Here is a 14324-nt window from a genome sequence, read left to right on the forward strand (position 1 = left end):
CAAATGTTTCAATGCCAATGTTTCCTTTTTCAGTTCTGCTTTTGTTTTCAATGACAATTTTAATTTGTGATGCCAAATTTTAAAGTCACCATTCTGGCTCCATACCCTTTGACGAATCAAAATGACTATGTAAAAGGGTTGCTGTCGCCATGGAAACTCTTCATCAGTTTCCTATAATTTGCCCTTAGTTTAAGTGTACATATTATGCTTACGTATAATAATTTCCATGAACCTATTTAGGTAAAATATAATTTAAATCATTTTTAAAACTACATGTTTAGGTTTATATGTACATTTAAGGCTCTGTTGGTTCTGTTGAATCTGTTGTTCTCAATCGTGCGGCTAAATAGTCGTTGCTAGGACAGCTAACCCGTTAGCATGTCTAGTTTTAAATAATTCTACCTGCAAAAATATTTGCGGGTTTTGTCGGCGGCAAATCATGTGTGAAATGTAACGTTACTTACGGTTTATGGACAAATGTTATCCATGATATTCCATGACACACTGGCTCTCTGTTAGCCATAACGTTAGCAGGCTGTGCGCTGTGTTGACGGACCAACTCAAACAGTCATACGTGAATTCTTTGGATATTTCATCTCTTCCTTTGGAAGTGGTTTGGGAATAAGTGCAATATGGACACAAATGTTCAGAAAAGGCGAGAAAGCAAGAAGTCGTTACGGGTTAAGGTCATTAGTCTGGGAAATGCAGAGGTGGGGAAGGTAAGAATATACTGTTATGAACCATACAGACATCCAACTTAATTTTCTGTTTTAAAGATGTACGTTAAGATCCTTTGAAAATGATTCCCCTTATATATGTAACGTTATCGTAGTGTATTTGATTTAAATGTGTATACTGATACTGTAAACATGCTTTGCTATTAATCTGTTTTGCAATAAACGTATGAGCTTTTCATTCAGTAACGTTAGGATTTAGTTTTTAGGTTGTCCTGCATAATGGGTAACGTTAGGATACTAGGTTACCGTAAACATATGGGGATATTTCTGTTTCTTTGTTCCAGAGCTGCATTATTAAACGGTACTGTGAGAAGCGGTTTGTGCCCAAATATCTAGCCACTATTGGGATAGATTATGGCGTTACCAAGTAAGTGATGTGGGTTTGACAAATAATCTCTCAAATCTAATGTTCAAAAGGCTGCAGCCTGCAAGCAAGAATATAATCTAACATCCTTTCCGAAATGTATCATATGTATGGCACATAACACACCAATTTTGTATTCTGCTGGTTCAAAATGTTATCAGATACTTGTATTATTATGTAGCTATTCATTAATTATTTAGTTGATTTTATCTACCCTTTTATCTAGTAATGTTAAATATTAAAGAGTTTTGTCACTTGGTGCACTGGCACATACTTGTTGATGCACTTTAAAAAAAAAAAAAGTAAAGAAGTAGTAGTTAATTCCATTTATAAAGTACAATTACTGTGATTCATTGATGAATGTAAATTAAATTGTTTTTTTTTTTCTCTTCACCTTAAGGGTTCAGGTTCGAGACCGGGAGATAAAAGTAAACATTTTTGATATGGCTGGACATCCTTTCTTTTATGAGGTATTGCTTGCTTTGTTATATTTGTATGTGTAAGCACATATAAAAAATAATAATGTTGAAGCTAATGTTTATTTTATTTTAGAATGTAATTCAGAATAGTTTTTTTGTTTGTTTTTTGTTACTGCTCTATTAATACATCTTCTTAACCACAGTGTGGCAGTATAGAGCCGCTGTCATTGTTGAACATAAGTCATCATGAAACAGAAGTTGTGATAGTCTTTTCATCCTATTGTGACATATTCGAGTGAAAAGTAGGCATGGACTTAATATTGTCTGTCGGAAATTGTTTGGATTGTTGTGGTTAAAAATTATGAGGGCACATGAATAAAAAAAAATGATGTGCAGTGAATTGATAAATAATTTATAATAAAATACTGCAATGTTTTGATTTTATGGTGACTGTAACTTGTGATCTATTTGTGCATAGAATTTGATCCCAGGTTAATATAACTGATGCTGTATATTTTACAGGTTCGCAATGAATTTTATAAGGACTCACAAGGCGTGATTCTGGTCTATGATGTTGGTCTGAGGGAGAGTTTTGATGCTCTAGACAGCTGGCTCACAGAGATGAAGCAGGAGATGGGCTCACAGGCTAACATGGAGAACATCATCTTTGTTGTGTGTGCCAACAAGGTGCCGCTAGTGTTTAAATATCTGTGTATTATCTGTGATTTATTTGAGATTGACTGTTATAAAGTGCTGTTGATCACCCTAAAAGGTCGACCTGACGAAAAGGCGAGTGGTGGATGAGAGTGAGGGCAGACTATGGGCAGAGAGCAGAGGATTTCATTACTTTGAAACCTCGGCCCAGAGCGGTGAGGGCATCAATGAAATGTTTCAGGTGTGTGTCTCCATTCAACTTTTTTTCAGTTCACTAACCTGCTGTTGTGCTTTTAAAGAATGACTGTTGTTTACCTTCTGTGTGTCCACCTCAAAAGGCCTTTTTCTCCTCCATAACTGACATGTGTGAAAATGGAGGGAAGAGACCTACTCCAGAGGTCAACGTAGGTTTTACGAAAGAGCAGGCCGACACTATCCGGCGCATCCGCAACAGCAAAGACAGCTGGGATATGCTGGGGGTTAAACCTGGGGCCACAAGGTAAGTCTTAATCCCAATTTATATACTTCTGCGTCTAGTGTACGCCAAAGCTATGGCATAGGCTGTATGTAGCATACGTAGCCTGACGTGCACCACTCCAAAAATGTATATTCTATGCTGACCGCAAGCGCTGTGATTGCTTCTGTTGCACAGAAACGTGTAATATACTGAAGGATATCCTCTCCACTCTACAGCATGTCATTAAAACATTTGAATGGAATCAATATACAGTACACTACTATTCAAAAGTTTGTGGTCGGTAAGATTTTTTTATGTTTTTGAAAGAAGCCTTTTATGCTTGCCAGGCTTCATTTATTTGATAAAAAATACAGTCAAAACAGTAAAATTATGAAATATTATTACAACTTAAAATAACAGTTTTCTATTAATATCCTATATTTTAAAAGTTTAATTTATTCCTGTGATGGCAATGATGTTTGTTTTTGGTCTTATTGGTTTATTTAAAGGAATTTAATTATTTAAGGATTAAAAGGTATTTAAAGGAACTGTATGTAAGAAATGTATTTCAATTAGGGATGGGCAACAGTGGTCAGATCGATCATGAAAACGATGATCGCCCAACTTTAAAAAATATATTTGTATATTTCTCGGATTGGTTATTGCGGCATTTTGGACGGTAACTGAGGTCTGTTTGGTTAGCATTAGGCAGCACGCCTTCCAGACCACGAAATAAAGTAAAACTGAAGGGTGCAGTGATGCCTGAAGCACTGTGAATGATCATGAAATACAGTGCACGATGCGCGGCGCTAATCTGTCACATAAACAGCATTATAATGAGAATATGATTGTAATATAATGTTGTATTCTCCGTGCTTTAGTTCCCCGTGTATCAGTGCGCTGTTAAAGGAAATCCACAACGAGAACGTGGTCAAGTTAATCTGCGCATCCGCGTCCTTTTCCACAAATGCAAGTTGTAAGATTACTTGTTTAATACCTGATTGTATGTTGTCTATATCTGATTAATCTCATATAGGATGGTGTTTGGTTGAGTTTAATAACCAGCTAGCAAAGCGCTGCCGTTACTTCGGCTGGTGTTCATTCTCTTCAGCTTCAGCTCAATGGCGAACAGCCTGACATTATCGACTCTGGGTTATTTGAGACGGTCATATTATTTTTAGATAGGCTATTTCTCTTTCAAAATCATTGATGATATTAATAATGCAGCCGTGTTACTCATTTTTTAACAGTAGATCTGTTTTAAAGTTGTTTCTCATGGATTCGAAAGCACGCAGTGATGCTGTACTCACTTTTGATCATGAAAAATAAAATTATGTGCAGCGCCAAATCCGCCAATCTGTCATGTAGGCTACATAGAATTATAATAAGAACACGTTCATAGTGTTGTAAATGATCTGTGGTTTCGTTTCCCGTGTATTAGCGTTGTTGTTAAGGGAAGAGCGCATTCATAACGAGTTTCATTTTTTAAGCCTGTAAAACACTAGCGTGGCCAAGTTCACGTGCGCATTTGCGTCCTTTTGGGCAGATGTGAATTGTAATAGGCATATATCTGATTAATCTCATATAGGATGCGTTTGACTGAGTTTGTTAATTCTCTAGCAAAGCTCTGCGGGGTGGTGTATTCACAGTTTCACCTCAAACACAATGCCTAATATCATTGACTGGGTTATTTGAGACGGTTATTTTGTTTCTTTTTCAAAGACATTTATGCATCATAATCTAGCAGTTATTTTTTATAGTCATATGTTCGTATTTGCATAGACATCTCATGTTTTTGTCAGCATACATTTTTGTAACAGTCTTAAAGTAGTTTCATATCTCCATGACGGAGACACCCCGCCCCCTGCACAAGCCCCGCCCACGGTTAATCGATTACTTGTTTTTGAGACCTATCGATGATCGAAATGAAAAATTGACAAAAATGTCCATCCCTAATTTTAATTAATCATAAAATGTCCCTGATATGTCAGTAGACATTAAGAAATCATGTTAATTTCAAATACTTATATCACTGACAACAGTAGGATATTGTCATTTAAAAGTCGTTGTTGCAGCCCTCAACTTATGTTGATGTTGACATGTGCTTTGGCCTGAAGCTCCACCCTCCACCTATCTACCAATCACAAAGTCAGTAGTGTTTTGGCATCCGGTTTGCCAGCTCTGCTCTAGTTACCACAGCTGCAGTTACAAACGTTCCTGCTGGATCCTGCAGCCTATCTGGCAACCTCGAGTCAAGGCAGGAGGCGGATAGGAGATAGTGATTGCAGTACCAGTTTTGGCCACAATCTTACATACACTTCCTTTAAGGGGGGGGGTGAAACACTCAGTTTCAGTCAATCTCATGTCAATCTTGAGTACCTATAGAGTAGTATTGCATCCTTCATATCTCCGAAAAGTCTTTAGTTATATTATATTTATAAAATAAATATAGGCTGTACCGAATCTTTCCGAAAAAAACAGTACGGCTGGAGGCGTATCGTGTGGGTGGAGCTAAAGAATGACGAGCACGCAGCTACTGCACGAGAGCGTCTGAGATCGTAAAGCGTGGAAAAGAAAATGTTACCCTAAATAAACCATGGCTATCAATCAGATTCAACTAATACATATATGATCCACAATCGGATCCGGAGGCTAAAATAAATTGAACAGGAGAAGCATCAACATCAGGACGTCCATCTCTGTGGTACGTACTGTATTTAGTGGCTTGTCAACATTTGCGTTTGTTTACTTGTGGATTGTGAGGACATGATTCGGTTTATGGACTATTGTATGCGACTAAACCTTAGCAGTAGCAACCAAAACAGTTTTGCACGTCAGACTGTGTTATAGTGTTACATAGAAAAACAATGGAGTAGCGCATTTGAATGTGCTTTGTGTGAACGTCACCTAGGTTTATGTTTGGGGTGGTTTTAAAATAAACAAACAGACACCTATAGTGGTCAGCTAAACAAATGTATTTAAACACACACCATAAGTTACATCGCATGCTCCATTGATAAATTAACTATACGATCGTGTTGTTTACTCACGCGACGATAGCCAACAACATAGACATTTGCACCAGTTTTACTCACCCCCTGCTTCCAAAGCACGATCGTAAACCTTTATCGTCACCGCTCCATCAAAAACACACTTCTTTGGTGACGTTGTTGATTTGGTGAAGTCCTGAGAGCAGTGTTTATGGGCGCAGTGCATTGGCTCTCGCTCTGGTTGCTCGCGCGCACACCCTTCCGGGAGAAGAGCCCGTATGGCCCATACAAGGACATTCCGCTCTGTAGACGTCAAGCGGACCCATTCTCGAGAAAAAAAACTCTCAGAAACTTGTGAGAAACCGGAAGGAGTATTTTTGACACAGAAATACTCCATCAAGCGTCCAACTTATTTTTTTGAAACTTTGTCCATGTTTAGGATGGAAATCCAAGTCTTTAACAGTGTAAAAAGCTCAGTATTAGGGGTGTAACGATTCATTTTAACAACGATTCGATTCATATCACGATTTGAGGTTGTCGATACGAATCAAGGACGATATTGGTTCATTTAGAACTATACGATCCGAAACGATTCAATGACTTGAAATCGATTCAGTAACTTTTTAGCCAAAAATTTAAATCAGCGTGGCTGAAATAAATACGTGCAGGTGAAGTTTCCTAGTTTCCTGTTGTTTCTTTTAAGGGAATCAGGTATCAATTAATTATGGATATAAAACAAGTAAACAATTTATGGCAAATGTGTTCACATTTTATTTGAATAAAGTGCAACCAAGAGTTTAGGTTGAATTAAGTTAACATTTTCTGCTCTCATTTTCAAAAAGTACAGAAAGTGCAACCAACATTCTACTACTGTTATTTCTGCTTGTTTTAAAAAAATAAAATATTACAATATTAATATGAAAAATAAAGTGAAACTAACATCTATTCAGGTTTAATTAACAGCAGGTTTACCTGCTACTTTGGCTGTTGTTTTTCAACATAAAAATAATTTAAATATAATATTAATATCAAAAATAAAGTGCAACCAACATTTCTTCAGGTTCAGTGAGCAGTGGCTAAACCTGCTACTACTACAAACAGCGAGCGACTTATTTAGAACATCTCTGTCTTTACTAAAGTGTTTCCACAAACTGGACCGCAATGGTGGCCTGATAATTTCTCGCTCATTGGCTTCTCCTCTATCATCTAGGGCTGGCTAGGGCTCCTCTATCATCTATCATCAAGGCGTTGGGAATCGAGAGTCGATTCCAACGTTTGGAATCGATTCCATCGTGGGGAATCGACTCCTCTTTATTCACTTGTCTCTCGCTTATTAATAATGATTGGAAGTCTATTTAATTTTTGCAAAATGTTCTTTTGAACAGTTAGTTTCAAATAACGAGTCCAGTTCAATTGTAGTTATGAAGTAGGCTAAACTATTTTGCAAATAATATAAAAAAAATGTTTAAATGCACACATTCACTCTCATTTTTGTGTGCCTGATATGTAAAAATGCAAAGCGCTTCGTCACATCAAATTCAGTTATGATTTACATAAATGTCATACTTTCAATTAAATTGAAAATTGAAATTTCATAACAATTGTCAAGTAGTTTTCATCTCTTGATTTTACTGTTGGTTGCTGGACATTTTTATCAGAAAAAACAGTTTTCAAATAATAAATGTTTAGCTACTTACGACACACACTTTCACTGCTATAACTAAAGTGTTGTGTTGGAATGTGCACTAACAGTAAGCCCTGCCTTCTTTTATTGGCCAGCTCACTCATTCTGACAGTGATGATGCTGTTACACATTGACAGACCAGCCTAAAAATGTAACTTATCCTCCTCAATGTCCAACTGATAGGGATATCTAAAGAGCATAAAATGTCAGACATGTAATATATCATATAATAATTTCACCATAATGAATAAATAAGGATAAACTATTTATTAAAATAAATGACAAATTAAATTAAATGTTATGCTTTAAATTAAATATGTTATGATTACTGTATTTACATAGGCCACTGGGGTTTAAAATGTTGATTTAAAAAAAAGAAAGTTCAACCAGCCCTAAACTGCTGTGTTGTTTTGTAATAAACTATATACTTGCAGCACTAATCAGCCAAATATGGAACAGTTGTTAAGCGATCATTTTAAAATAGTAGATAGCCCTATTGGTGTTGCTTTTGTACAATGTTGAATTGGTTCTTTTCTTAAACCTTACTTAACCTGTCCAAGAGCCGCCATAAGATGTAAGTAGCTAAACATTTATTATTTGACAACTGTTTACGATAAAAATGTCCAGCGACCAACAGTAATATAAAGTGATGGAAACTACTTGGCAATTGTTATGAAATTTCACAATTTTTAATGGAAAATATGACATTATTTATGTATGAATTTGATGTGACGAAGCACTTTGCATTTTTACATATTAGGCAGAAGAAAATTAGAATGAATGTGTGCATTAAAAAAAGTATATTATTTGCAAACAGTTTAGCCTACTTCATAAATTCAATAGAACTGTTTGATGTTAATATGTTAGTTAGCTTTTTTGAGAATGTTCCCATCTTTTTTTATGTTGTTTTAATAACCATGAAAAGTCAGATAACTATGGTGTGAATGCCCTCCAAAATGCATTTGAGATGGATTAATATCCGGTCGCTCAAACCACTTCAGGATGTGGTTGGACTGCATTCCAGACAAGTCCAAATGCATCTGGCTGTTGAAAACGCATATGTCAATTTTACTTCTCCCAACAATGCAAAAAAAAAATATTGTGCGAGAGCATGTTATAGGGCTATATAATGTTATAGCCAGATATAACAGAGCTACTGTAGCACATAACGAATATCTCTTCATTAAAGCCAATGCACAAACTACCACAAATAATACCAAAAGTATCATCTGGAATCGTTTTGATAAATCAGATAGGTATCTGATCAGTAAAAATGCATGGAGTGACCAGGTGTAAACAGGCTCGTAACTTTTGGCCCTCTAGCAGTTAAAAAATAAAACTGCATGCATTTTGCAGAAGAGTATTGTTTAGGTTGTGCTTCGGCTGACTGTGTGGATGAATATGATTATCCTTCTCTTCATTCATTACTAGGCTTAAACAACAAAAACATGTTTTGGAACAAGGATTAATTATGTATTGACTCATTATTTAAAGAAAAAGAGTTAGATAGTTTACCTTTTAAGAAAGCCAAAGCTAGTACTTACTATCTGTTTACTGGATTGTTTCATAGTTATTTACCATTTTAGCGTTTCAGTATGATTGATGCAACACACACACACACACACACTGTGGGTTGTATTAGCTTTCCTGGTTTAATCATGTGGGTCAGATCATTAGAGAATGCCTGCAATCCAATTACCATCCCTAAATTCTCTCCTGCTAGACTAATCAGCCTCTTTGAGATTTCCCCAACACCCTGAGAAGCCAATCATGAGCTTGTGTCATTCCTCATGCCTGACCAATCACGTTCCATGTACAGGCCAAGCCTATCTTCATTAGCTGATTCTTCACTGAGATCCCTCTTTAGTGATACCACAATGTTTTGCTATATCAGCATTTTAAAGGCCTGTTTGATGTGTGGAAACTGAGACTAACAGGTTTTTCTCACTTTGTGTTCATAGGGAGGAAGTCAACAAGGCATACAGGAAGTTGGCTGTACTGTTGCACCCGGACAAGTGTGTGGCCCCAGGCAGTGAGGATGCCTTTAAAGCAGTAGTTAACGCTCGCACATCCCTGCTCAAGAATATCAAGTAGGAGCGTGTGCCCACACACAAGTGCATCTCACATGGTTTCCATTACAAACGCACTCCTCATTGTGTCTGAGATACGCCATAAAACGTTTTATTTATTTTTTTATCTTCATTGTGCCATTGAAATATTTAAAATGGAATTTTTGTTTGTTTGTTTGTTTAGATTGTTTGCTGTGGTGTTTTGTTTGTTGAATTTGTATTATATATATTTATTTATTTATAATTTTGTTTATTAAATGTGCATTAAAAACCTAACATGAATAAGGTCAGATTAAATATGTTATTACAATATTTGATGTACAAATAACATTGTAACACTACAAAAGTGTTTTCATCAAAATAGACAAATAGACTCTTTGAGGCTATCAAAACCTAACCATGTTCCCTTGTTTTAAGTTGATCAGCTTCACATTGCCATTAGTTGGAGTTGGAAAGTTACCTCGCATTTGCAGAGTTCCCTTCTCAGTGAAGATTACGCTTAAGCCACATGGAGAAGCCTCTGGACTCCAACAAAGACTTAGGTACAGCTGAGTTTGATGTACAGCCATGAAACGGTCAGCATAGTTGTCCTGTTTATGTAATGTAATATACATGTTCATGTCAAGTTGTAATGGGGAAACAAGCATAATGCTCTCAAGAGCATATCTATAAGGCCTCGGCCAAGATTTTATTCACGTCACATCACCTTAGAGCATGAGGATGACTTTACCCTTCCTTTGCCCAGTCTGTCCTGTGAAATCGGATCGTTGTGCTGCTTTGCTCCCATAAACGTACAGGTTTACCTAATGATAGACTTGGCATTCTAATGCTGTTGTTTAATCCCAATGCACCTTGCAAGGATACCATATCCTACTTGGGTGATTCCCAGTTTTCCCTCTGCTTCACATTAGCTCACTCCAAAGAAGAGAATAAGCACCAAATATGTACTGTAACTTGACCTGGGTTTAAAAAATCTTCTCACATCTGACACTACAGTAGAGTCTAACTCTGTAGTCTTTTGAAGAGAAGCATATTTCAAAACAATCATCAATACATTTAAATCAACCTGTTTAAGAAACATGGTAATGTCATGCAGATGCAATTTGTTCTTTTGACTTATAGGGATAGTTTAAAAATGAAAATTAGCCCATGATTTAAATTAGCCTCACCCTCAAGTCATCCTAGGTGTATTTGACATTCTTCTTTCAGACGAATACAATCAGAGTTACAATAAAAAAAAATGTCTTTGCTAATCCAAGCGTTATAAGGGCAGTGAATGGAAGCCCAAAAAGTGCATCCATCCATTAAAAAAGTAATCCACATGTAATGGGGGTAATAAAGGCCTTCTGAAACGAATCGATGGGTAACCGTTAGTGTAAGAAAAATATCCATATTTAACACATTATAATTAAGTAAAATATCTAGCTTCCGGCAAAGCGCCTTCTGTATGCACCTTTTTTTCAATTGCCATTCACTGTCATTATAATGCTTGGATTAGCCAGGATATTTTTATATAATTTATTATATTTTAATAACTCCGATTGTATTTGTCTGAAAGAAGAATGTCAAATACACCTAGGATGGCCTGGGGGAGAGTAAATTATGAGATCATTTAAATTTTTGGGTGAACTATCCCTAATTTTTTGGGTGAACATAAGTTATGTACCTATGGGTACTATATATAGGTTATAGTTTTTTCAATAATGCACTTACCAAACTAACACTACTGTTCAAAAGTTTGGAGTCAGTAAATAGATTTGTTGTTGTTTTAAAGAAATGGATTAAGGATGTATTAAAGTGATCAAAGGTGAGAATAAATACATTTACATAGTTACAAAAGATTTCCAACTTTCTTTTCATCAAAGAATCCTGGGGGGGGGAAATGTGTCATGGTTTCCACAAAAATATTGAGAAGAGAAATATTGACAATAATAAGAAATCAGTGTTTCCCACAGATTCGAAAGCAATGTGTGGTGGTGGTGGAGGTGGTGGCGATGAAAATTGCTGCAAATACTTGTATAGTGAAGCTGCTGTCTATTCAAATGTACTGACACAGCGCTAGTTTGTTTAGAACTATTGAGAGCACCGTGTTCACGTGACCGTGCACACTTCCACAAGATGAACGTATGTGCAACTCTGTTATTCAACAGCTCTGGTTTTGCCACACTAAGTGCGCCAAAACACTATTTGTTGTTTGAATTTCGTATTACACCTTTTTTATGGAAAGCTTAGACTTTTTCATATCGAACACAATTTGGATTTTCTTGGGCAGAGTGAGACGTGTGTGTCTCACGACAAATGTTTGAGAGTTGGCAACCCTGAGACTTGCGGTCGAATGCAATGCACGCACCAAATGTGTGAGTGAGTGTGAGAGAGGTGCGAGAGGCGGAGTGAGAGCTAAGGAAATGCAACTTAACAAATACGCTGCGCGCGCCTTTTAAATAGCGTAAAAAAATGAATGACGAAACACAATATGTGGCGGCCGGTGTTGATTCTGTGGCGGACCGCCACAAGTTAGTCTGTGTGGGAAACTTTTTTTTTTAAATGGTCAGAGTCATTCAAATGACTCTGTATGCAATTGGATAGTCCTTGGATAGTACAGGTTTCCTGACTTACAGAGTTAAAAGGCGAAATCAAATCTCTGACAGATCCGGCTAAGTTTAGCCAGTCTACCAAATCAGCACATTAGAATGATTTCTGAAGGATCATGCAACACTTAATATTCAGCTTTTTCATCACAGAAATAAATTACATTTTAAAATATATTAAAGTATAAAACATTTATTTTACATTTGTAATAATATTTAGCAATTAACTGTTTTTACTGTATATTTGATCAAATAAAAATGCAGCTGTGATGAGCACAAGAGACTGCTTTCAAAACACATTTAATCATCTTACAGATTCAAGACTTTTGAACAGTAGTCTAGTAGATGTTGTGGTCACTAGTGCCAAGACTATATTAATGTGCATAAGAGTACCGTTTACAAAACGTCTGGTGGTTTTGGAAAGCTAAAAAAATAGTTGATGTTGATACAGTTGCTTGTATGCATATATGGTTGATTTCTGTATTCTGTCTGAAGTGTATTACGCATAAAAATAAATGTGAATCTGTCACAGTAAATAGATTCACAGTAAATACTATCTGGATAATGTAAGAAGAAAGCGGCTTTGTTTACACCACCATTGGAATAAATAGAGATGACAGGGATAAAACTGTTACATTAGCAGAGCTATGTAAATGTGCCAACATGCATTAGTTCAACAATGTTTTGTTTGGCCCTTGTATATTAATAATAATCACTGTAATGCAAGTATATCAAATACTGTATTTTTTTATGGAACCGTGGTGTTTACAACATGATGTGGGTGTACATGTGCAATGTAACATTATTTTTAAATATTGATTTAATCTGTTTATTTTGAAGGGCATTTAATAATATGCTGCCTTATTCGCTATGTTGGACTATGTAACGTATCAGAACAATGTTTGACTGTTGCATCATCTGTAATGTGTTGTATTCAAAAATGTTTTATTAGTTGCCCTCACTACACACAATATTGAATCTTTTAACTGGAGTCACTTTTGTTTTTGCCTTTCATTTCATTGTGTGACATTGATTTGTCTGAGTATAAAATATGTTAAGGCATGAATAAGAAGCATGTTTGTGATTATGCAGAACAGAAAGATAAGGCCTGTTTAAATGAATGCCAAGGCCACTGCTCAATGGGAAAAGTGGCTCTGTTTTATGCACAGAAGCATTTACTTTCTCCATTTTGCTTATATAGCGTAATAAAGGAATCATTTTAAATCACTTTTTGCCGTTTGGTTTTGAAAATTGCATGATTAAATCACATTACAAACCAAGCCAGTTTCAAAAAGCCATAAACAGTATAGGCCATTAACACAGAACTATTTTGCAATTAAAATTAAAACTCAGGGCTATCAATTGGGGGTGGGGGGTCTAGAGACACGTTTTTATACAAGTTGAACTTCTTTATCTTTTAACTAAAGCACCACGTTTTTAGAATGCTTTGTACAGCGTGAAAAAAATACATAAGCACATTGGTAAAATAAGTCTGCCTAACCTATGCATGTTTGCATGAAAACAATAGAAAAGCAGTACAACTAAATGAAAAACGCATTCTCTTTGAATGGCCCCTTAGACTGTTATACTAAATAATACTACGAAAATGAAATGCAACTGCAGTGTAAATGCAAGGCTACCTCATTTCCACAAAAGTGAGAAGCATGATTATGTGTGTTGACGGAAACAGATGGTTCAGTCACTTTCTGACCTGGCATGTATTGTTGGTAACCAGATCAGTGAGAAGCGCTTTATCCAGCTTACTTCCCACATTCCCTGAATCGATGGCCTAGCCTAACCTGCTAACTAAAACCCTTTGCTGTGTCTGCTCAAAAGCAGATGTCAACCAATCACAAAGGATCACCTTTTCTCCTTATAATATCTAGTCTATTTAATTCTAATAATGCATCTGGGCAAGATGGACTAGATATTGTGGGGTGGGGGGCACTTTTTGAACTATTTGAAACATGGAATAAACAAAAAAAAGTCTTTCCAAACGTAAATTTCAAGAGCAATTAGATTTCAACCTAGCAATTACCTCCACACATAAACTCACCCGACATGGACATTATCCTGTTAGCTGTGACCATGAGACCTTAACGGATCACTTGTTCTATTGCTGAGTAGATAATCCCTTATATTTCCACCTATTACTACCTGTGTTGTGTCTGCGTATGTGCATTAGAACCCAAACTCTTCTCTCACTGATTGTGCTGAATTCAAGTCCATTTATATTTGCCTCTAAAATATATCCATCAAGAGTTGAGATCCTTCCATAGGATAAGCTTCAGCAGATTGTGCTCCGCTACCTCTGGGTAGGGTCAGGGCAGCTTTTCAGACCATCTGGCAAAGCAATCACTTC

The 14324-nt window shown here is 36.3% G+C and overlaps 1 protein-coding gene across 1 annotated transcript; it reads left to right on the forward strand.

Annotated features, from left to right (window-relative positions):
• Nucleotides 1-331: 331 nt before the first annotated feature.
• Nucleotides 332-10922, forward strand: dnajc27 (DnaJ (Hsp40) homolog, subfamily C, member 27). Its single transcript, XM_067455311.1, has 8 exons — nt 332-719; nt 1022-1104; nt 1502-1571; nt 2043-2207; nt 2293-2415; nt 2513-2673; nt 9267-9395; nt 9792-10922. The coding sequence occupies exons 1-8, from the start codon at nt 633-635 to the stop codon at nt 9793-9795; spliced, it is 822 nt and encodes a 273-aa protein (XP_067311412.1). The 5' UTR covers nt 332-632; the 3' UTR covers nt 9796-10922.
• The last annotated feature ends 3402 nt before the right edge of the window (nt 10923-14324 follow it).

This window comes from Pseudorasbora parva, chromosome 10, assembly GCF_024679245.1.
Source record: "Pseudorasbora parva isolate DD20220531a chromosome 10, ASM2467924v1, whole genome shotgun sequence".
Classification (NCBI taxonomy): domain Eukaryota; kingdom Metazoa; phylum Chordata; class Actinopteri; order Cypriniformes; family Gobionidae; genus Pseudorasbora; species Pseudorasbora parva.